This window comes from Crocodylus siamensis, chromosome 6 (assembly GCF_052110815.1).
Source record: "Crocodylus siamensis isolate JL-2025a chromosome 6, ASM5211081v1, whole genome shotgun sequence".
Lineage (NCBI taxonomy): Eukaryota > Metazoa > Chordata > Crocodylia > Crocodylidae > Crocodylus > Crocodylus siamensis.
In genome coordinates this window covers 5174180-5197799 of record NC_143400.1, presented here as the reverse complement: position 1 = coordinate 5197799, position 23620 = coordinate 5174180, and the positions used below count along the sequence as shown (strand labels likewise).

The 23620-nt window shown below is 45.2% G+C and overlaps 1 protein-coding gene across 2 annotated transcripts in view; it reads left to right on the top strand.

Annotated features, from left to right (window-relative positions):
• The first annotated feature begins 11328 nt into the window (after positions 1-11328).
• LIMA1 (LIM domain and actin binding 1) overlaps positions 11329-23620 on the top strand; it is a 39339-nt gene continuing 27047 nt past the window's right edge. Inside the window, exons 1-3 of one of the 2 annotated variants that reach the window (XM_090053498.1) lie at positions 11329-11397; positions 19560-19697; positions 22755-22800. In XM_090053498.1, coding sequence (XP_089909624.1) covers positions 19579-19697; positions 22755-22800 — 165 coding nt within the window. In that variant the 5' untranslated portion in view covers positions 11329-11397; positions 19560-19578. Of the gene's footprint in view, positions 11398-19258; positions 19276-19559; positions 19698-22754; positions 22801-23620 lie in introns of those variants that run through there. The other variant, XM_090053499.1, reaches the window with a different exon arrangement.

Here is a 23620-nt window from a genome sequence, read left to right as displayed (position 1 = left end):
GATGACCTGATGAAGAATGTCTTGCATTTGGCCACATCATGAAGAGTGTCTTGCATTTGAAACCTCATCCAACTTTATCTCCACTGCACAGTTGGTCAAGTAAAAGATATCACCCAAAGAAATCCTTGCCCCTCACATCTTTTCTGGGCCATCCGACCTACATCACGCTTACACTACCTTATCTCACTTCTGCAGCTGGGGGAGAAAGGAATAGTGAGAATTAGGTGACTTGTTCAGGGTGAAAGGAGTTGGTCACATGGTAAATGAACATGGATTTTTGAAACCCCTTGCTTACAGCTCCTTGCACGGGCAGCGTTACAGAAACAGAGCCCCTAAAACTGTCTCGTGTCTCTGTGGGTGTTTTCTAAGCCCCTCTTTGCAATCCTGGGCAACGTGAACTGAGCATATGACTGTTTTAAAGGGGATAAAAAGATGGATGCAGAGACAGAAGAGCGCTTCTTCCTCTCTGGCACCTGGGATGAGAGCAATGGAGGGTACTTCTCCTCTACAAAGTTCCCAAAAGAAAACGCACATGGCTCTCTGGATTCTGCAGGTGACACACTTGGGTGGGGGGAAGAGAAGCACTGGCAGCAACACCGCCTTCGTGAGTGCCATGTGCCCCCCCCATGGAGAGGCAGCACACGTGCCACAGACCCAATCTCTGCTTCACTTTGGCCTCCTTCTTCTCCCAGGCCATCCTTCTCCTCAGCTTGGGGTCAAACTCCACCCTGAGGATCTTGACCCCCTCAGGCGGGACCGAGACCCCCCCAGGGACTCTTTTTGACAGCAGCACTGAGCATTGTCCCAAAGGCACCTCCACTGAGCTGAGGGACAGAGTCCATAATTACGGCCCCTCTCTGGTCCAGCACACTGTTTTGGGTGAGTAACAAATATTGGTATTTTGTAGGGAAAATATTTAAACATTATTTGCATTTAGAATAGCCAGCACACAGTCTAATTGGGTCCTGTTCATTACTTACAAAGCTTGGTTTTACCCCCTCTAAAATCCCTGTGACCCACTCACAGGCATGTAGGACTGGGGTAAAAATGTCCCCTTATCTCTCATGTTGCTAGTACTTCCCTCTGGCCCTGAAAAGTTATCTAAATTCCTTTCCTGTGTCTCCTCATTGAGTGGCCTGTAGGTGTCATTGCTGAGTAACGTAAAGGTAAAAAGCCTCCTCGTGGTCAAAACCATGCTGCCTGCATTTAATTTGTATCTCCAATCGGTGATCTTGTTTCACTGCTACAAACATATTGAATCATATTCCATTTGCTGCCTCTGATTCAAGGATGCAAGGGGCCTGGAATTAAAAGGACCCGTGTAATCAGATACTGAAGGAGATTCACCTTCATCCACATTCAAAGAGTGCCTTTCATCCCACCATTGGTTACAGCAACTGCAGGACCCAGTACTGCTCATCATTTCCAGGCTGCTGGTCTTGCATTAGACAATCTCATACTATGTAAGGACCTACAATGCTGTTGGCTCCCCCAGAAAACAGTGATTGCCATATCAGTGCCTTGCAGGACTAGTCTCTTTTGTGGACATCAAACAGCCACACTTATAACCTCACTGGTTTCAGATGCAAAAGTCTGCAGACTTAAGTCCATCGTATTAAATATTTTGTACATTGTAATAATGAACATATCTTTCTGTCTAGGGTCCAGAACCTTTCCAGACAGAAAAAAATGTGCACGCAAGTAAAGGTACATGAACGATATACAGTTCTGTAGTCCAAATACAGGCTCGTACATGGGAACCAGATATGTACAAAGCACAGAAAATGTATTTGTGTGTTCGTTTCATGAGCCTTTCCAGGAAGGGTTATAGTTTATTTTCCAGTTTGCTGAGGCTAGCATTTTCATCAAGGCTGAAATGAGCCTCCATTGCATCCCAGTTCTTCCACTGAATTGTCTCTCTAGCTCAGGAACGCGTCTTTATGTTGCTGTGGCCCTTCTCTTACTAATGCCTGAAACGCTGCACGGGCGGAACAGCAAGGTATGGTAAAAAAAAAAGTCTGCTGTTAAGGCAAGTATTTGCTCCATCTTGTGAAGCTAGATTATGTAGGACTTACTCCCAGTTTGGTAGACTGGGGTGGCTGATAAGTGGATGTGAGCCTGTGGAGAAACCACCCATGCATCCCTGCCCCTTAACTCCACGTGCCCACTCCATCCCAGCTGCTGTTGTCTGCATAGAAATGCACCCGTGGGGTTCTGGTTTTTATTCCCTCATGCGGATTTGGAACATCCTGCCTGCAACATCAATAAGAGCCCCAGCCATCAGGACGAGGGAGTAAAGAGATGAGGGTTGTGGCCAACGTGTCTGCGGAGGAAAGTAAAATTGTTCATAGTAATCAGAACCAACTGAGCTTTCAGCATGGCTCATGCTCATTTTGCAAGAGGAAACTCCACCCCAAAGGGGCACTGGAGGCAGCGTATCAGGAATTTTGTTTCCTAAAGAGGCCAAAAGTTAAATTACTAGCAGGCAGGCTGGCACATGTAAATGAATAATACCTATTGTAGTCATGAGGCCTGGAGCAGCTGAACTGGCAAAAAGATGAATTACTGCTGGGTGTGAGCTGGGAAAATGTGCCTAGCAGCCCGGGAGGTTTTGGCCGCCCTCTAACAGAGCAGGAAATGGAGAGGTGCCAGATACCACTACCTTCAACAGCACTGCAGCTAGTCCTGGTAGATGCAATGTCAGTCGGCATGCGTGTTACTAAGCTCCTCGCAACAAGAGTACGAGTACAGGCAACGTCTGACATGGTGGGACTGGGACTGGTGAGCGCGACTGCAATACAAATAACAACCATCGCAGTATAATATACTGCTTTGTTTCTAGAAGCCCACAACATGAAAGATGCGATCTTGTGTTACCAGAGTCAAGCAACCCTTTAACTACAGAAATTGGGCCCATATTGCTTTTGGAGCAGAAGGGGCCAAGTTCTGTCCCCGCATAATATCCCTGAAATACATGGAGCCACTGTGCGGCCTGAGTCACAACAAGATAGCTTAGGCAGCTTACACTGTGCAGAAAGGTGGGCCATCATATTGTCTCTCCGTATCTCCCATTCAGCTGCGTGTGCACTGTGCCCCGCTGAACAGCCAAGGTTTCCTTCACAATCACAAGGCCAAAGCATGGGGTTTTGCAGAAGACGCACACAATACATAAAGCAATGGGAAGTGCATTGTACTCCCTGGGGCTCTCCTTTGTTCACTGGTACAACTGCTAGAAAAGGCTGAGCCTAATGGAATCATCTGACTTTACATTTGCTTGAAAACATGACATTCATTTCCCTTCACCCCTGGTGCACAAACCTTTTGGTGCAGTAGCTGGAAAGCAATAATTGGGAAGTGTTGACTTGCACTGTGTTGCACAGAGGAAAAGGTAATGTGCTCACTAACAAGGCAGAGATACCTCAAGCGATGGCAGCTTACAACTGGCAGCCTGTTGCTTGTCCTTCTCCTGAATTCCCCTTTTCCAGGTTCTTACATGGCATGTGTTTCCAGCCTGTCAGCTCTCACCCAGGCCCTATACTGCAAACAGCTGATGGAGAGTCCCCCTTAGCTGAGGTTGAGCTGGAGGAGTGGGAGGATCAGAGTTTACACCTCTGGCTGCTGCTACAGTTGCAACAGGCAGTGGTGCAGCCCTGAAAGCCCACTACCTTATTCCTTGGGCATATTTGATACCTACTGGAAAATTATAAAATCATCCAGGCAGCAAAACAGCTGCTGCTTTGGCGTGAAAATGGCAAATAATTTCCACGTGCAGGAATGCTAATGCTGGCTGTAAAGTGGGGGTGAGAAGGCTGTGCTACCATGCCTGCCATACTGGTTCTGTCCCTATGGTACTTCAGTTTCAAGGGCTTTGGTAACCCAGCACCTTTTATCAAGACAATAAAAACAAGGCATCTACAAGCAGTGAATCCTCTCCCCCAGCACCCTGGTTCATAAACTGCTGCTTCACCAAGCCGTGAGCATTCCCTAGTACCAAAAGCAGCAGATGCTGACCTCCAGTGAGTCCAGACAGCCATAGATTCCCTCTACCTTCTACCTACTGTTTTACACAGGTCTGAGACACTGGCTTAGGCAAGGTTGGACTGGGTGAATTATGTAGAGCAGTGGTTTTCAAACTTTTTTTCATTTGCAGACCTCTAAACATTTTCGAATGGAGGTGCAGACCCTTTTGAATTTTAAATGTGGGCATTCACAAGCACATGCTTTTAGTTGATCACAGTCGTCCTTTGCGGACCCCACCTATGGACCCCCATGGAGTCAGCCGGCCACAGGTTGAAAACAACTGGTGTAAAGAGAGCCATCACTGGAGGCAGGCACTGGCTCTGTTAGCAGACACTTACTCAGCAGGTTTTCCCTCTTGGACCCGGCACAGTCAAGGGCTGAGAGGGACATTAATGTTTAACTCTATGAAAGATACCATTTTGAAAAAGGGAAGGTGAATCAAAGCGACCTCTTGCCGAAAGCACATTTTTCTTCCTGGACCCCTTCTCTTGCCAGTGCCTCAAAAGTAAGGTTGCATTTGTGTGCAGCATGCAATAAAATCCAAAGGTCATAATGCAGTGGATATGTTCCAGGAAGGAAAGGAGCAAAACCGAACAGTATGAACCAACAGACTTTCTTAATTCCACACAAAAACAGGAGGAGGACAGGCAGGCAGTATAAAAAAAAGAACAGCTCATCACCTGCCAGAAATTCAAGCTAGCTATGAACGTGTTCAGAGTAGAATAAAACCAGGGGTCATGGGCAATGGAGCAGCATCTATGTCTGCCTCTGGCAATGTCTTTGTCCAGAGATGAACATTTACAGATGAGTAATTGGGAAGTGTTAATTTGTTCTCGGCTGGAAGGGAGACTTGTGGAGTGGAATTAACATTTAATCCAACAGACAACGCTTTCCTTCCTTCCCTTTCTGTCACTTTTCCTCCACCTCAAATTCTTCCCAAGAGCAATGATCTCTTCGCTTGATAGTCACAGTCAAAGGGAGAATCTACTAGTTAATCACAGCCCTGGGACCCAGATCCCTTGGGTCCTATTCCCTGTTCTCTGACACTGACTTTCTGTATAGCTTTGAACAAGTCACTTCACTTCCCTGTTCTTCAGCTCACCTATTTGTAATGTGCACATATCTCTGGTGCTTATCTGACCCTTTCTGGCGAGAGTCTAACTTCGTGTTTGTTAATGCAGTTGTCTGAGATCAGCAGGTGAAGGTGCAGACCAGTCACTAATGCAGAACGGTAACAAATCCACGGCTATCTCTAAACCACTTATTCCACCTGGCCCAGTATAACCTCCCAGAACTCCATGGTGACAATGGGACTGACACACAAACTCCCCTGCTCCAAACACCTGAGCAACCAAAGAATCACCTTTTGTAGCTGGAACAGAGCCTAACACACACTATCCGGCAATGCTGATTTTATCCACTAGAGAGCACTCGGTATCCAGGTCAAACAGGTATTCATTCTTTCTACTTGCAGGCACTGAAGACAGACTTTTCATCAGCCGCTGAATTTGACTCATTCACTGAAGTACTCCCCCACTCCAATATGCAGGTCATCTTCAGGTGCAGAAGTTGCCGTGTTTAACTATCTAAAATTAAACACTAAAGTCACCTCTCAATGAAGCTTCCACACCTGGACTAAAATCCATGTCATGTTACACACCAACGTGGTTTCATAGATTTTAGGGTCAGAAGGGACCTATTAGATCATCGAGTTCGACCCCCAGCCCTGGGCAGGAAAGAGCGCTGGGGTCAGATGACCCCAGCCAGGTATTTTGTCCAAACTCCTCTTAAATCCGTCCAAGGAAGGGGACAGCACCTCCCTTGGAAGCGTATTCCATATTTTGGCGACTCTCACCGTAAAGAATTTTTTCCTAATGTCCAATCTAAATTTGCTCTCCTTCAGTTTGCAGCCATTGTTTCTAGTTACCCCAATGGGCGCCCTGGTAAACATCAAGGAAGCGCACAGTTAAGGCTACTGGCAGGCAGGGGAATTGGAGCTCCGAAGCTCTGAAATGTCGTGCTGTTTGGAGGGAAATCAGGATTCTTTCATCATGAAGTAATAATATCTATTCCTTCATAAACCTTGGATATGAATGGACGCAATGGATCAAATCCTTCAACCACAAGGTCCAAATTCCCACATGCATTAAGGCTCTTTATGCTGCTCTGGCAGTGTAACTGTAGCTTGCACTGATATAAGGCCATCTTACATTGCCAGACTCATGTAAAAGGGCCTTAGTGTGAATAAGAATCCACACCTAATTAATTTTTATTCGATCAAAGCTGGCTCTCAAAACCAGAAGCCAAAATCTGTTCTAAATTACACTCATATATTATATCTGCAGTGCTTGCAATGTTCTTATTGATTTGCAGGGTTCAATGGGATCCAAATCTAGTCCAGGGTCTGCTTAAGTACCCTCATGATCATTGTAGGTAGGCCCTACTTATAACGATCATGACAGGGTAGGTAGGCCCTACCTACAGTGATTAAGAGTGGTAAGTAGGCCCTACCTACAATGATCATGAGGGTACTTAAGCAGACCCTGGACCAGATTTGGATCCCACTGAAGCCTGCAAATCAATAACAACCTGGGAGGGGGTCTCATTATGTTTTGTTACAACCAGGCAGTTCTGCTAAAGGCAAGAACCTGGCTGGTGTTGTAAGCAATTGTTATTTTTAATGTATTTCACTCCAGGAACTGATTTGCCTACATACAAGATGTCACTACATGGGTTTTTGATTTGAATTTAGGAGGAAAACTGAAAGTTTTGGTTCACTGGCTGAAATTACATTCCCGCCACTGCGGGAAAGCCAATCCTGCTTGCCAGAGTGAGAGCTATATGAACCCTAGAACCCGACCCTGGGCTTTCTGTCTCACCTGTGCTTATGACCAGTCAGTTGTCATGATTTTCTGGCACACCATCCTGCCTAGAAGTGCTAGTCTTCAGTCCCAGCTATGCCTTAACTGATGTATCTGCTGTGAGAGATCTCCTGGGATTTTGTTTCTTTATATACAAACCTTTGATTGCCATTTCTGTGGTTATGTTTGTTTTCTGTTGCCTTGACTCTGTAAAAAGGGGAATGCAAGTACTGATACAGCCAGCTTGGAAATAAAATAAAATTCCAGTTTAATCGCTGATTAAACAAATCAGTGTTGTAGGGAGGGGTTTGTATGAATTTCCATTGGCTGGGTGGGGATCTGAGAAAGGCAAATGCCATGTGGGTGTGTTATCACTGGCTGTATCACTAAAATGCTTCTGCAACACCAGCCTGATTCAGCAGTGTCAAAGTCCCTTTTACACAAAGCTCAGCAGCCTCAGAAACAAGTTTTAATCAATGACAAGACAAGGCATCTCTCAGAAGGTGTCAATATGTTGAAAGATTTGGCCCTAAATTAAATATTAAAGGGATTATTGAGTATAGATCAAGTATAAATACTAGTTTTGGCCCTCCCTTCAGGTGTCACCAGGAGTAATTCCACCGAGACCAAATGAATTTCAATACTCTTAAGAGTAATGTCATGGATAAGCTGGTGCTTTAAAATAAATAAAGCCCCACACGTGTCAATTATTTACTCGGAGATTATTTCCCAAGGAAAGACTCTTAAACTCTCAAAGAGTTTCCACCATTTATGACATGGTCATAAACAGAAAGCCTGTTAGAGAATCATTACCCACCATTTACTGGAACAAATACACGTCCCCAGCACATCACATGCACACTAAAGCGTGGCAATTTTATACACAAATAACCTGAGCAACACCTTGTCTTAGTATTGCTACCTTGTCATTCTCCGTTTCACCCCATTCTTTGTGCACCCCCACCCTTGTCATACCTTGTCCTCCTTTCGACCCAGATCATACAGAGCAGATTCGCATGCCCCCTGCACAAGGAGGATGCACAAATATGTGAACCATTCCATGGGATGTCTGAGTGGGCAGATCCCTGCACCCAGATGAAGCCCTGCTAGAGCCAACCAGTGATGGGGTCTGGGCATGTGATGCCATTATCAGGACTGAGCCTGTGGATTGTAAACTCTTTGAAGCATTTTCACTATACGGTTATACCACTGATCTGGGCCTTTGATTCTGTTTCTGGCTTTGAGCACTACTGTAATGCCAATAGATTATAATGGAGCAGGCTGAGTCTTGTGGGGACCCCAGAGAGGCAAAGGCCTGTCCTGCCTCCCACCATATATTGCACCTGCTCATTTAGCCTAGTGAGGCTCCAGGCAGTTGCATTAGTAGCCTGCTCTTAAAACCATCCAGGGTAATAAAATAAAAGCACATTTTTCTTTTGCTTACCCAGACAGCCAAATCCCATTTGTCAGCGTCCAGTTTAATTTATCACAATCCGTGGTGCTGGGATTTGTAGCACTGCAGTGGAATCCATAAATTAAAGACAATTGTTTTTCAGAGAAATGCTTAAAAACGATGTTTTTTTTTTTAAACATACCTATTTATGGGAAGATAGATAGATGCATAGCCAGACTCCCTCAGGCAAAAAGCTTTATCATCTTGTTGAACCAAATAATATTATGAACTTAATTCTTAGGCGTAACACATAATTACCGTATTACCACCGATGAACCTATCCATTAGGCAAACAGGAAATGTTTGTCATTCTAAGGTAACATAGATAAACATGGCACTTCCCTTACAGTTCACATATTTAACAAGATGGACATGTGCAAGTTTACCTTGCATGGCCTGAGAGCAGCCTTCACCCTGCTCCAAGATGTACTTACAAAGCCTTTCAACATAGCTTCAGCTCTGGGTTTGAAGCTGTAAAACATAATTTGTGATGTGTGTGCATTCTGCAGGTTAGAGTTTGAGATCTGACTGGAATAAAGAAGATGCACATGTCGATATCCCCCTTACTGGAACAGTAATGGCGTTCATGTATCCCGAGTTAGTTAATCGCTTCCTCCTTCCACATGATTGGGGATATTAATGGTTTCTGTTCATCTGAGATGCATCCATTTCTTCAAAAATTTAACTCCCCAATTAGCACGGATTTACACGCCAGAATTTCTTTGTACTTGTAAAAGAAAGATACGATTCCTTTAAAGCCTAAACGAGGTTGGCACAGGAAAGTTTTGCCAGGTCCTGCTCACACTGATGACAATGGTAAAACTTCCATTGATTTCAACAGGGCAAGTCTGGGTCTTTTTTTGTACTGCACACCTGACATTTCTATTGGTCTATCGTATTACTTTTGTCTTTCCTTCCCCCACTTTTGTCTGTCCTCATCTTTTACTTGGATGTTTAGATTATTTCTTTCCATTTTGTAAAGCATCCAACCATAGATTTCAAAGATTTTTAGGGTCATCACTTTAGGGTGTAATAATCTAAATTGGGGGTCAGACTTGATGATCGAATAGGTCCCTTCCGACCCTAGAAATCTACGAAATCTAGACTGGGATTTTCAAAGGCCTCTACTAGGTTCTCAACATTCAGAGTTGCATCAATTTAAGTAAAGCTGCTACTTTAAAATAATGCAATAAATCTGGCATGGAAGGCTCTTATTTTGGTGAAACTAAACTGGAATAAGCCTGGCTTAAAACCGATTTGAGCTGAAATCAAAGACAGCGGAGGACAAAACAGACTCTCCATGCAGAGTTTGCATCTATTTATTTATTAAATGTATATGCCTCCCTTCCCAATCGAAGCTCAGGGCAGCTCGCAACACCTGAACCACGCAATATTTCTGTGTAGACAAGACCTAAGTGAGTTAGAGAAGACACATGAGAATTCAGTGTTTCGTTTCACAACACCAGCCCTCGGGACAAAAACCACTCTTTGTCCACCGAATGAGGCAAGCTTCCTCAGTGTTGCCTTTATTCCTGTATACTGCCACAAAGAGAACTTCTCCAAGGAAGAAATTCCCTGTCTGGTCTCCATTCAGCCCTTGAATTTTCCTCTTCAAGTGTGGTCGCACTGTAGCTAACCCCAGAGCTGGGGATCCAGGTCTGGGTACCAGGATCAGCTTTGTCCAAGGTATAACAGGTCACACTACAAACTCAGACTGAAGTAGCGGCTTCATCGGGACTGCAGTCCCTTCAGGGAGGCACTAGGACTTCTGGGGACACAGTTCATGCTTTAGTGCCAGTCAGAGACTTTTTTTTGGTTTTTTTTGCAATATATTGTACAAGAAAAGGACTCTCTTTCTTGAGCCCCTCTGCTGAAGCGCTCGTAGCCATTCAGCCCAGTCCAGGAAACCACTGACTCTGCTCTGAACTGAAGTTCAACCAGTACAGGCAGTCCTCGACTTACGACATTGAGTGACAACAAACGGCACTTACGACATTTATAAACTGACACCCTGTTTCGACTTCATGACGCTTGATCTGACGCCATGCCACACCGGTGAACAAAGCTGTGTCGCCCATCTCCCTGGAGAACATCTGTGCAAAGCTTCCTTGGACGCTTTCTTGAAGAAAGCAGACGAGACTCCAGAAGAACCTGCAGCCAAGACGCCTGAGAAAACTCCAGCCAAAAACCCTTCAAAAAGGCCAACTGAGAGCCCTTCAAAAAGCCTGGCAAAGTCACCTCAAAGAAGTCCTTCCACACCAAAATGATTGCTATCTGCGATATACATACATGAATGTAGCGATATTACTCATCTGTAATTGACCCAGTACAAAATTTTGGGTTATTTTACCCAGAAAATAGGGTTTCGGGCCTTGGTTCAGGAACCAATCCCCCGTTTATAACATTGTTCCTATGGGAAAACTGGTTCCGAGTTACGATGTGTCGACTTAAGACGCGGTTGTCAGGAACCAATCGCCGTAAGTCCGAGGACTGCCTGCACGGTGACTGGCTCAAGCTGCCGATGCTGACGCAAAGGGTCTTCGGCTACGTGCGACGGATGAGACCCAGCCAACGACTTGCTCGGCGCAAGCTGGCGGGCCCAAAAGAACAACTTGTCCCACTCTCCAGCCGGTCTAATAAAAGACACCGTGTTTACCAAAGTGTCCACGGACGCACGCGGTTCCCCCTACATTAACTGACGCTCGCTTCTGAGAGACGGTGGGGGACACGCCAGCTCCCCGCCCCTCCGTGATGGGCCTGCCTTCCCAGGGAGGCCGCAGGATCTGGCTCGAGGCCAGTCACTTGCTCCCGTGCTGCTGGGGAAGGCATGGCACGACCCTGGGGGGAGCAGCAGCAAACGCGCAGGCTGCTCCCCCTGCCGCCTTGCCCCTCGGGCAAGGGGACAGCACCACGCGCATGCGCACGACGGCTGTAGGTGCCCCGCGCTGACGTCAGGGGCGGTTCCGCCGGAGGGGCGGGGCCTTAAGGGGGCGGGGCGGGCCGAGCGCTGCTGAGCAGCGAGTTCCAGGCGCGGCAGGTGCGCGGAGGCGCTCGCGGCCGCAGGTGAGTCCCGGGGGGCGGCGGGTTCGAGCCCGGGCCGGGGAGCCCGCGCGGGGGCTCCGCTCTTGGGCCGCCCAGCCGGAGCAGGTGCCCGGGCAAGGAGCCGCGGGTCCGGGGGGGGCAGCGCTGGGCGAGCCCCGGTGGACAAAGCCCGGGCTGGGGGGGATCCGGACTCCTTTTCCACGTTGCTTGTTCAGGTGCCACTTCTGCTTTGATCCCTAGAAAAGTTGATGCATCAGCAAGGGAGTCTTCCCCTTTTGCCAGGCAATGAGGTGAAAGACACAATCCGGAGGAGCGGTCTTTTTTTTTTCTTTTAATTGTTATTCTTTCCTGGAGGGTGGTCTTGCGGGGCCGGGCCGGGCTGCGCCGCCCCGCGAGAGCTTCAAGCGAGGGGTGCCCCCGCAGAAGGGCGCCGCGCGCGCTCGTGGCTGCAGCGTTGTTGGGGGGCCCGGCGATGGGCGAGCCGCGTGCCCCGGCGCCGGCCCCTTCCAGAAGAGAGGAGAGCGAGACGTTTCCACTCGGTACTCCAAATGAACAGTAACAACAAAAAAGATTTTATTAATTGCGTGGCTCGCCCCTAGCTCGGCTTACTCGCCAAAAACCGCGCGCGTTCCTCCAAGAATGAAACGTAGTGATTCGGCAATCCTACCCCGACTGCTTCGAGACACGATAAAAACTGAGAATGTGAAATACGGCCACTCGGGCGCACCCATGATAATCACTGCATTTGTATGTTGGCCTCGCATCATGTAAATTAAATGAGATCTACCAAATCGAACCAAGAAATTCCTACCGGGACGCCTGAATTACAGGCACAATGCCCGTCTGTACCTGGAGTCAGCGTAGTTTGTTCGTCTTCCTTGCGCTGAAAGCTTCAGCGCATCTGATGAAATCCAGGGTGCTTGAGGTTTACAGAAGGGTGGCTGGAAAGGAGAAGGAAGGTGTAAGAAATCAGTGTCAGGAGCTGGAAGCTGATCCAGGAGTAGGGGTTCAGCTTTTAGGATGACATCGCCAGTGGTATGCCGGCCAGGGCTGTTATTAAGAACGATGTTCCTGTTAGTTTGTTCTGCGTATCATTTTGACACCCCTCGAATTTAGGTGCCCTAGGCAACTGCCTAGTTTGCCTAATAGTTGGACTGGCCTTGGTGCTTGTTAGGGGCTGGACGGGTCCTTACCAGATCATCGTAGTTAGGGGCTGGACAGGACCATGCAAGTCTTTCCTACCCCCTGCACTTGGGTAGGAAAGACGGCTGGGGTCATCTGACCCTGGCAAAGTGGGCGTCAGGACGATTTTTGAAGGGTTGGCAGCATCTCGCTAACTGTCAATGTGTGAACTTTTTAAGTAAACATCCTGCCTGTTTCGAAAGAACTTTAAACCGAGCAAATGTGAAGAGACTGGGGAGGCGACTGCCACTCCAGTAGGTATTGGTACTTGCGGTACCCTGGCACCGAGTCTGCCAGCTCGAGGCAGAAGCAGGTAATTGTGTTGAGACAGATGTCTTCGTAGCAGAGAGTTGCTTTCAGAAACAAGACGCGCATTATTTGGCATGTTCAACAACCTCCGAACTGAACGCAGTCTGATCAGCGCACTTCTCTGGTCCTACCAGCAAATGGTTTTATTACCTTTTCAGTTTATAAATCTAGGCTTTTGCATCCTTCTTGAAAGCTTCCTGCTCGGCGTGGGTGTTGTTTTACAGAAACTTCATAGTTGTCTTGCCAGTTGTAAATACCTGCGAATTGGGAGCCGTTACACCTGGGGAAAGTGCTCTGGTGTCTCTGTAGATCAGAGAAGCAGCGTACAGCTGTTTATTTCCATTACCTGTGATGGCACAGCTTAAAAATCAGTAGACTGCCATCTTGGATATCTTGTTTGTACCATACCCATTTGTGTGTGCGGGGGTATTTTTGGAAAGGGGAGGCGGGCTCATTCGGAAAGACCTAATGAATAGTAATCCTGATTTTTCAGTGATGACAATAACAACTTTCATGAACAAGCAAAGATTCAGTAATTGAATAATACGTAAATGTAGCACACACAATCCTCTCGTACTTTGTAAGGCTTTGCCATATAAATAACCTTGCTGTATGCTTCAGAGGCCTACATATTTTTTAGCCCTTTGGGGCGGGGGAAGATCTTGGGTGCTGAGTAGGCAGAATAGTGAGTTACTGTGTTGATAGCTCTTATTTTGTAGCTCTCAGATCTGATATCCCCTTTGCTGTTACCCGAGTTGTTAAAGCAGATGCTCCTTTTCTGTAGCTGCCTAGGTAACGAAGGCAGCTGACTAATAATGGAATGTAATCTGTAGAGCTTTTTCTCTAGACACCTTCCAATACATGCATGGAAATGTAGGGATTTAAAGAAGAATGACTGCTATAAGATTAGGAAGCTTAGTTGTAGCTGATGCACATGCTCTACTCCATTTGCAAAATTGTCATGATAATTTGCTGGACTCAATCTCATTCACCCTTGTGATAATGGGGGGCAACACTAGTTCACTCTTAAGTAGCCTTGTCGAAATCCTTCTTTCTGGACTTGCCCATGCTCCTCTTCTGTCTCCTTTAGTAATGATGAACTAACTCTTCAGAGCAGAGATGCCTATGAATCGTTCTTGTGTTTTCTAGGGTATCTTTGTATTAAACGCACAAACTACTAATATCACAGTAGAAAAAGAAGTTGCTTCCTGGCGGGGTCACAACATGAATTACCCAGATTGGGGCAAAGGAAGCTCACAGATGCCTGAAAAATGTGTTGAAACTTTAAGCAAAAGAGGAGTAAGTGGGCAGTATGATTGTGTGAACGTCTGCATGAGACTGCTATGTGCTCACTCCAGCAATCTGGGATTCAAGCAAGTTTCATTGCTTCTGTCTAGGGGAGGAGGAGTGGAAACCAACAGCTGCTATAGCAGGAATTGTTGCTGGAATTAGTCCTAATTGATTTAATGTAGATGTGGCTTTAGGTGAAGGAGTGGCATCTGAATTGTGGGTGTGTTCTTATTTGTCACACCTCAAAATAATAACTATCAAAGGTTAGAAAACAGCATGTTTGCATGTTAGAAACCTAAGCATGCTACATGCCATAAATGTGCCGGTAAACTGGTGTCGCTGACAGTGACATGTTGGGTTTTTACTTCTTACCTGTCTTGCTGAAGACAGCCGACATGGTCTGATCTTAAGCAGGGCATACTGGGGACTTCATCCTGCTCCGCGCAGGTTTGGAGCGTTAAATGTGCATGTGCGCTCTAAAGAGTGAGGGACAAGACGGAAGAGTAGGGGAACCTGATCCTGTCTTAATTAGCAGTTGTGTGGCTAAGGAGAGGGTGTATTTATGTTACTGTTATGCATACACCAAAATTTCGGGTGTGCCCTTGGTGGTTAGTGGCTAGAGGCTTGACTGTTTTCTACCATGAGAGCTTCTTTGCTCAGAGATCTTTGCACGGCAGCCACTACATGTATGCAAATTGTGGCTTTGCCTTCACTATGGCTCACACACAAGCGTCTATGGGAGCATTGGCTTTAATGGAGGCACACCACCACATGTAGATAGAGACTTATTAATACAGAGGAACAAACCTAGAGCTTAACCACTTTTGCTTTCTCTAACCTCCACCCTTTCTGAAGTACAGCAGAATTCCAGTATCAAGATATCAGTAACTACTAGTTGAACCTGCGCTTCACTGCAGAAGATTTATTTGATTTTTTTTTTTTATTTTTTTTATTTTTTTTTGTAATGTTTGCTAACCTTTTGTTGTTGTTATCATTATCTTCACTTTATGGTCTATGCATCATTGCCTGTTCCAACTTCAAAAGCTTTCAGGCCATCCTTTCCATCTGCTTTCTTTTCTTGTAGACTGCAACTGAAATTTTTGACCTGGGTGAGATAGTCGCCCCCACGATCTGGCCTCTGGCTCTGGCCTTGGGGATAAGAGATTTAAGTTATATAGATAATGCCAGTTGATGTGCAAAATGCTTTGGAGCTTGGAGGAATCGAGCCACTAAACGGTGTGATATCCTGAGGTCTGGATTCTTCCTTTCCAATCTAGAAAGTCGATGTTGCTTCTGTTTATGAAGGTTTGAGAAGCAGGACCCTGAACGCTGTGCCTGCCTTATCTTGCAAAATATTTCAGTTGACATGGTATAATAATTTTAAAGGTCCAAAACAATCGTGCAAAATCAAGCCAGAACTGATACTACCGCAGTAATCCCCCTATAATTGTGTTAAGAGATTTGTAATTTGCCCCTTCAGTTCCAGTGTGCTCTTTGGCCCGAGTTAACACAGTGTCTCAACAAATAGGCTGTTGTCCGGGATACATGTCTCTACAGATAACACAACATATTAGGGATGTTTCCTCCAGGTTAACATGCAGATAGTAGAGATAGGTATGTAGCTCCACTTTCATCACTGAAGCAGCAGATCCCTTTTACCTTGCAACTTTGTGGAGAAAGCAAGCTGTCTTGCCAAACAGAACTAATAGCGTGCTCTCTGCCAGGTCTGACGCTCGATTTTGCTCTAATTGCAATAAAAACACGAACGTCTTGGAAAAACGCAAAAATGGGCTTCTAGTCTGCGATTTCTCAAAGGATCTGAAACCCTCTAGCTGTTTACGTACAGGAATCTCTTTTAAGTTATTGAATGCTGTTCAATGAAACCTGAATAATTGTTACCGCTTGTTTGCTATATCAGCTTCAAAGATCCTTGGTATACTTGACAACTTAAAAAACCCATAGTTTACTTGTTTTTACTTTAAAAAAAAAAAAAAGTCCATCTGGGTTTTTAGCTTTATTTCCCATAGCTCAATTTTTAAACTGAATGAATAGCAAATGACTTCCTCAGGAAAACAGTATTTCTCACAGATGCAGCGATGTCTGGTTCTGAAGGCAGATTAGAACTTCAAGGTCCTAAAAATCTCTGATTCTAGGGGAAGGCCAGATATTCAATGTCTGTGTTTGAAATATTGTAGAGTAAGAAGTATGTCAAAAGTCCCTGGCGCTACTGCTGAAAACCAATGCATAAGGAAGACAAGGTCCAACGGTCACGAACTGGAGGAAGACCGTTTTAGACTGGACATAAGGAAAAACTTTTTTACCACCTGAGTCTCCAGAGTCTGGAATAGACTCGCCCAGAAGTGGTGCAAGCACCTACTCTGGATACGGTCAAGAAGTGTTTGGGTGATTGACCCCAGCTGATTTCCTGCCCTCTGGGCAGGAGGCTGGACCCGATGATCAAACAAGGTCCCTTCCAGCCCTAACGTCTATGAAACGAGCTTCAGCAGGAGTAATTGTTTTAAAATGGTATTTAACCTAATCCATTTCTTCATTTTATGCCCAAAAGTTTGTCTGACATGCTTCCAATTCTAAAATGGATCCAATAAAAGATATTACCAAACTAATTTTGCTTCTCATATAGTGCTAGCATTATATTCTAACAGAACAAAGTTCCTTACTGTTGGGTCCCCTTTTGTATGGTCCCGGTTTCTTTTAAAATTGCATTCAGTGTCAAACTCTAATTATTTGGTGGGAGATGGGGGCGGGTCTGAGTGACCATGCTTTTCATTTGGTTGGGCTAATCATAGCTGCTACTAGTAACAAGGGATCAACACAAAATTAACCTACTCGTATATTTATAGATTCATACAAGTAGGGTTGGAGGGGACCTGAGCATATCATCTAGTCCGGCCCCCTGCCCTGGGCAGGAATTAATGCAGGGGTCTTATGACCCCTACTAAGTTTAAGCTCAAATGACCCCAGCTAAGTGGTTATCCAATATTTCAGCTTCCAACAGTACTTTCTTCTGCGGCATGCATCCTTCCGAGTTGTAGACTGGTATCGCATCTCCTGTTTAACATCTTGGATAACCTATTCATATTTGGGTCTGTTTCTCTTTCCTTTTAGGTTAACCCCTCCAGTTCCATAATTGTTTTCTGCAATACTGAATTCTCTCCAACTTGTCTATCTTTCTGGCAATCCTAATAATCGTTCTCTTGAATTCAATGAACTAAAAGTAGTTCTAGTAATTGGCATAGTAAGAACATCTTTGCCATTTTAATGTGTTCATTTTAATCTTTCAGGAAATAGCTTTGTATATTTAGGTTGTAGATTTCATACGTGATGAGTCAGTAAGGGTTTTACATATTGATGTGAACTGTGACCGTCCTCTCATTGTAAGCTGCTCCAGGGCAAGTTTCTGCAAAGGCACTATGGGTGCGTGTACACATACTAACTTTCTGGCAGTTAAGCTGGCTTAATTTTAAGTTGATTTAACTGCCAGGGCATGCAAATGTATGTGGAACGGGGTTAACTTAAATGTAGCACAAGATAATACATTTCCAAGGTGCGTTATCTTGCGTCGCATTAGGTAAGTTGATGTAGCTCATGAGATGGCTGCGACCATATCATACCTGTGTACACTCCAGCATGGCTTAAATTAAGTCAGCCTAATTAAGTTGACTTAGTATGTGTGTCTGCACCTTACGATATCAACCTTCCTCTTTGGCTTTCAGGTTACTGTTAAATAAAAGTTACACAGTGACTCCTTGCCCTCCTTTTCTCTCTTATTATTTTCCATTCCCCCCACTTCCTGTCCCTTCCACTCTGTGAAGATCCAGCTGTGTCCCACTTCCTTTTTTTTTAATTTGTCAAAGCAAAACTTCTTAGGCAAGCCATAATCTTGACACTGATTTACAGATATGTACTCCTGACTTGGGAGAACTACTCAGGCCTTTCACAGGAGTCTGCTGGGAGACCAACTCTTTTAGTAACTCAGGTGGTTTGCCCTGAACAGCTGTGTCCTCCATGGACTCACCAGGTATGGTGACTACCGGTGGGATGTTTGCTCCTTCCCGATACTTGAAGCTGAAAAGGTTAGGACGGTCTGGCCTGCAAGTCTAATGCATCTCTTTAGACTCTGCATTAAACATGTAGTCTTCAGTGCTTGATCTGAGACCTGTCAGGATGGAATGCAGCTAGGATTTACTGTTCTTGCAAAGTGTGTGCCTCCCAACAAGGAAGTAAAAATAAGCATGCATTTGCAAAACGTGGCGTTTTGATGAGCCCTTTTCCTATTCCGAGGGGCTTTTCACAAGAGCCGGAGGAAGAAAGTCTCTTGATTTGGAGAGCGTGCTGTCATGCATCATGTCAGGGGCTTCAGCTGAAAGTACGACCAGGGCTCCAGCTGTGCAGAACTACAGAGGTGTCTTCAGAGAGCTAGCACACCAACTTGTTATTACTTGTTAATAGAGCCAACTAAATGCAGGAAATAACTGGTGAAAAATTTTGGAACATGCTCATATTTCTAACCATTGCCCTGTAAGAAGCTGGGTCATTCACCCAATAGACAGGAATAGATTTTGCCTTAAAAGCACAAAGTCCTGCGCCTAACATGATTGACTTTATGAGAGAGGGATAGATATATATCAGGGAGTTAGGGACAGAAAGGAGGAGCAATAAATACACACAGGAGGTAAATACTGCCTGTGTTATTACAGGGCTGCCTTTAGTCACATATATGCAAAGGGGGGAAGAAAAGAAAACTGCCTGGATTTGTGCAAATCTGGCCTAGTTTGGGCTGCCTCTCTGTTAAATAGCTGGACAAAATCTGTCCCAGTTTACAGTAGTACACAGTGTTTAAAGGTATTTCTTCAGGTAACTGATAGCTACCGCAGGGTAAGGTTTAGAGCCGTCTCCACCAGCAGGGACCTTTCCCCGGCTCACAAAGGAAGTGGCTGCTGCATTAAGACAAAACGCCACGAGGGTAAAGGAGAAATGTTTGGACAGGAATTCCAGTCCTCGGTTTCATAACTCCAGCCTTCTTACATAAAAGTCGGCAGGGTTGTTGTAGAAGCCAGAAACAGAAAGGACATGCTGGGCTTCCTGGAGCCTGTCCGTGTAAGGGGAGCTATGGATCTCTTGCGGGGGGGGCCATCCTTTTTTGTTCAGCTCTTGTCTGACTGCTGCTAACTATTGCTGTGGTTAGTGCCTTACTGGGGAGACTGTTTCAAAGACTTCTTTAGGGGAAGTGGCAGCTTTTTAACCCAGTGGATATGGTGCATTGGCAGCGACTGTTGGTGGGTGGCAATGGTAGGAGACGGATCACTTCTAAGTGTTTAATGGAACGTCGTCTTTTGGATCTGATTTTCATATTGGTCATTGCTTTGCTTTGTTCTGAATAGGTATTTCTACGTTCACGAGATGGAGCCCTCGCCATTTAATAGAAGACAATGGGCTTCACAGTCGCTAAGGATCACTGCCAAAGAGCTTTCTCTAGTCAACAAGAACAAGTCATCAGCTCTCGTGGAGAGGTTCTCCAAGTAAGTGCGGTGCAGCTTCTGGCCAAGAAAAGCATGTGTAGCCTGGCAGCTGATGGCTCTTATCGTGCACCTGTTCCATATGCTTTTCCTTAAATTCAATTAAAACCTCTTCGCTGTGCATTAGCATACTTCTCAGTTGTACCTCGGGCATAGTTTAGGTTTGGCAATTGCTTTTTTCCCCCCAGAAAAAGAACTAGCAACCTATTTCTGGTTGCCCTCATTAGTGTTACCAGCTGTGTCTGCTGAGAACAGAAGGGACCACTTTATCTTCCAACTCACAGTATTGTGCCCCTGGCAATGGGGCCCAGCAGCTGTCACCCACCCATATAGTTTTTTGGATCAGGAACAGATCTTTACAGATTGGCATGAGATGCATTGGGCAGGTCTGACCTGCCAGTTCCTGTATACCAGCGTGGGCAACACTCTTCTCTTTGGATCAAAACTGTAATTAAAAGCCCAAGTGGAGACAGCTGCCGGTGATGGATTTTCTTGGTAAGAAACTTAAAGGGTTATCAGGAAAAGCTTGTCTAGGGAAATGTGGAGTGATTTAACATAGGCTCCCCACAACCCCATAGGGCTCTAATCTCTTTAAACCATGTGTGTTAGGGGAATGTTCTTGCTCTGGGGAAGCAAGGGAAGGGGAGCTGGACTAGAGATTCTTAATTTTCCTTTCAGGTTACCCTCTTGCCTAATAGCCAAGACTTCAAGCTCACTCCTTTAGGCAGCAAAGAGAGATGCTTGCCAACAAAGACATTCAAACCTCTATTTCAGAAATAGATGCCTTTTATTCACTGCTAATGTTGGAGCAGGGCTGTCCAAGAAAAGTGGCAATAAATGAAGCGGAAGAGAGAAAATTACCTTCTGCAAATAAGCGCTACATTTGGAAATAGAGTGGGATTGATATTCCCTTCCCTTGTCTAATCTGCTGTTGGTAATTTTGGTCCAATTTGACCTTTCTACTGGTACTCCCTTAATTCTGGTGAAATTGTGTCCTTATGCACAGGGCTGAATTTTGCCCACGTTTCTACAGACTGATTTATATTCTTCTTCCTTTTTCAAAAAACCCCAAACCAACAGTCCACACAGTTCAACTCAGCTTTGGATATCCTAGAACTCCTGCATAGAAAAATATTTCTGTGATGCTCTGCATTGCAACTGAAGCTAGCTTTGTGGATGTGTACAACAGGAGTTACCCTGCACACTCGTTTCACTTTAGCGACAGCGAGAGAGCAACCTTTGGGTACCACAGTGTAAGCCAGTGGGGCAACTATCCTGCCAGAGCATCCAATAAAACTCTCCAAAGCATCAGCATTACAATTAGTGCTTTTCTTCTCAAAACTGAGCAAGCCATCATAAGCAAGTCAACCACAGCTGATCCTTTTAGGAGAAGCTAACTTCTTCCAAGGATCAGGCTCTCAGCTGAGCTGTTTGTTGGCCTTTTTTTTTTTTTTTTCAGTTCTGAAACAGGTAACCTGTGGGCTGCTGCGCAGTCTCTGGCAGCAGAGCTATTGCCTGGGATGCACCCTGTTAGTCGCCACTGGTGGAGCTAAGCCAACTTGCTTAAGGGGCCACCCTTGGCTACAATGCAAAGGTGATATAATCTGCCTCCAGTAAGGGGCAGACACAGGGGTGGGCAAAATGCAGCCTGTCAGGCCACTTTACGTAGCCTGTGGGGCCCCTAAAAAGTTTAGACAATTAATATTTATCTGCCCCTGGCTGCCTGTCATGCAGCCCTTGATAGCTTGCCAAAACTCAGTAAGTGGCCCTCTGCCCAAAATAATTGCCCGCCCCTGGTAGAGCAATACTAGAACGTCTTCCTTGCCCTCCTCCACACTTGGTTGGTGTCCTCTTTCCTGTGCCTTACTGTGCTACTGTAGGGGAGCCATTGCGGGAGCACAAACTTGGGAAGTTTGTAATGCCGTATGGCTGAGATTGCCTGAAATCTTTTATAATGCAGTTAAGTAAGTGGCAGGAATTTGGCTGGCTGGCTTCTGCTGCTCCAAATGGAAGCTGTGACAAGCGCAGCTTGTAAAGAGGTGGTAGGTGAGACCAAAACCTCTTTGCTGCTCAGGCTAATAAGGGAGGCTGGCTTCTGTATAGGAACCACCTATGCATAAGATATACAAATGGACTGCTACCAGATCTGGAAATAGATAGTCTGTTATCTGCAGGCTGCAAGCTTGATTTGCTTCCTATAGCGGGCTGGGGCACTCAATGTGCATTAGGCATAGGAAGAGACTATAGCAGTTTTAGTTTGTGATGTCCCTTCAAGTTTGCTAGTGTTTCACTGATCAGATATAACTTGAGGGTTTTATTTTTTAAGCCAACTTTATCAGCAAATAGGGTTGTAGTTTCACCCAAAAATTAAAAAAAACCCTTCAAATGATAGGATGGTTTAGAATCCGTGGAAGAACATAAAGCATCTGTTTTGTGATCACTTAAGCATCTCTCATTCAAAGGTGGGTCTAACTGGCATTTCATTCCCTTAATGATACGAAGGCGTGTGACTGCTGGACCATGCAGTGAGAAACTGAGGCAAAACACTCGCTCGTGCAAATCAAAACCAGGCTAACAGACTACCCCTTCTTCTGAAGCACAAGTCTTAAAGTCTTAAGTACAGTAACTTTCTGACATTTGTGACTTCTTTTAAAAGAAAAATACAAATAAAGCGTGCTTTCTGCAGCCAAAGACCACGGTTCCCAATGAGCTCTTTTCAGGTTTAGGTTTACTATAGTAAAGTATGGGACATCTGTCAGACTTTTTTTCTTTTTCTTTTGAATGGCTTCATTAATTAATGGCTTTTAAATCTCGTATGATTCAGTTACATTGTTTAAAAGAAAGCTTCCTTGTGACATTTTGCTTATATACTTTCTGACTTCTAATGCTTCCCACAATGCACAACCAGCCCTTTATCTGCAAGTGTTAAGACTTACATTTTTGTTTTGTCTGTTGGGGCTGAAAAGTATGTAGTGTCCTTGCTTCAGGGTAAATGCACTCCTGGGATTCTGACTTTTAGATAAGTGGTGTGTGTTTTGTTTTTTTTCCTTCCCCCAAAAGGTACCAGAAGGCAGCTGAAGAAGCTACCACAGAAAAAAAAAGAAATGTAAGTATTTACAGGCTTTATAAAGTGAACAGCAGTATATGGCCTGCTATGCTTACTTCTCCTGTATCCGATGCGTTTGAGAGTAGCTGAACTATTTGTGTGCTTTGTTTTGCACTCTCTTTCCAGGAGAATTTGGCTTTTCTGCCTTTCGCTAAAGTCCTCCTTTTGGCTTATCCCCGTTCTGCCTCCTCAGGGTTGACTGAAGCCCAAGGAAGTCAAGTGACTTGTCAAGTGACTTCTACCACCAAATGCTAATGCCCACTCTTAGCTTGAGGCTGCTGTGCTGTTTCTACTCATTTCCTCATTTGTGAAGTAAACTTTTAAGCTTAAAAGGAAGATATCCGATTCCAGGAATGTTAATCAGTGCTATCCCCTCTTCTAACTGCAGAGTGCGTTAGGGGGATCCTTTTTGGAAACAAGCCTACAAGATTTCAAACGTCTCCCATTAAGGGCGAGTCATTGTATATCACCTTGTGTAAGACTTTCACTCTTCTCCATTCCCCCCTGCCCCGCATGCCTGTTGTGGGACTGGGAGACTCTGCAGGAGAATTCACCAAAATTGCAAGTCTGCATTTCTGAGCAGATCCTCTGATAATCCGGTCTATTTAAAATAAGGCTATTAAAAAAACCTTGATGCCCAGAAGGCACGGACAAGCCCTTCTCCAAATGTGCTGCCTCCATTTCTTTGAGCTTGGGATGCTAAAGCATCGCTTGGTCTCTGTTGGGGGCAGTGCTGTGATATGTTGGTGTTGGGGCTCTGAGAACTACTGTTCGGTTAGCAGTTCTAACAACCTTTTCTTGGAAGTAGTTTCAAACTGCA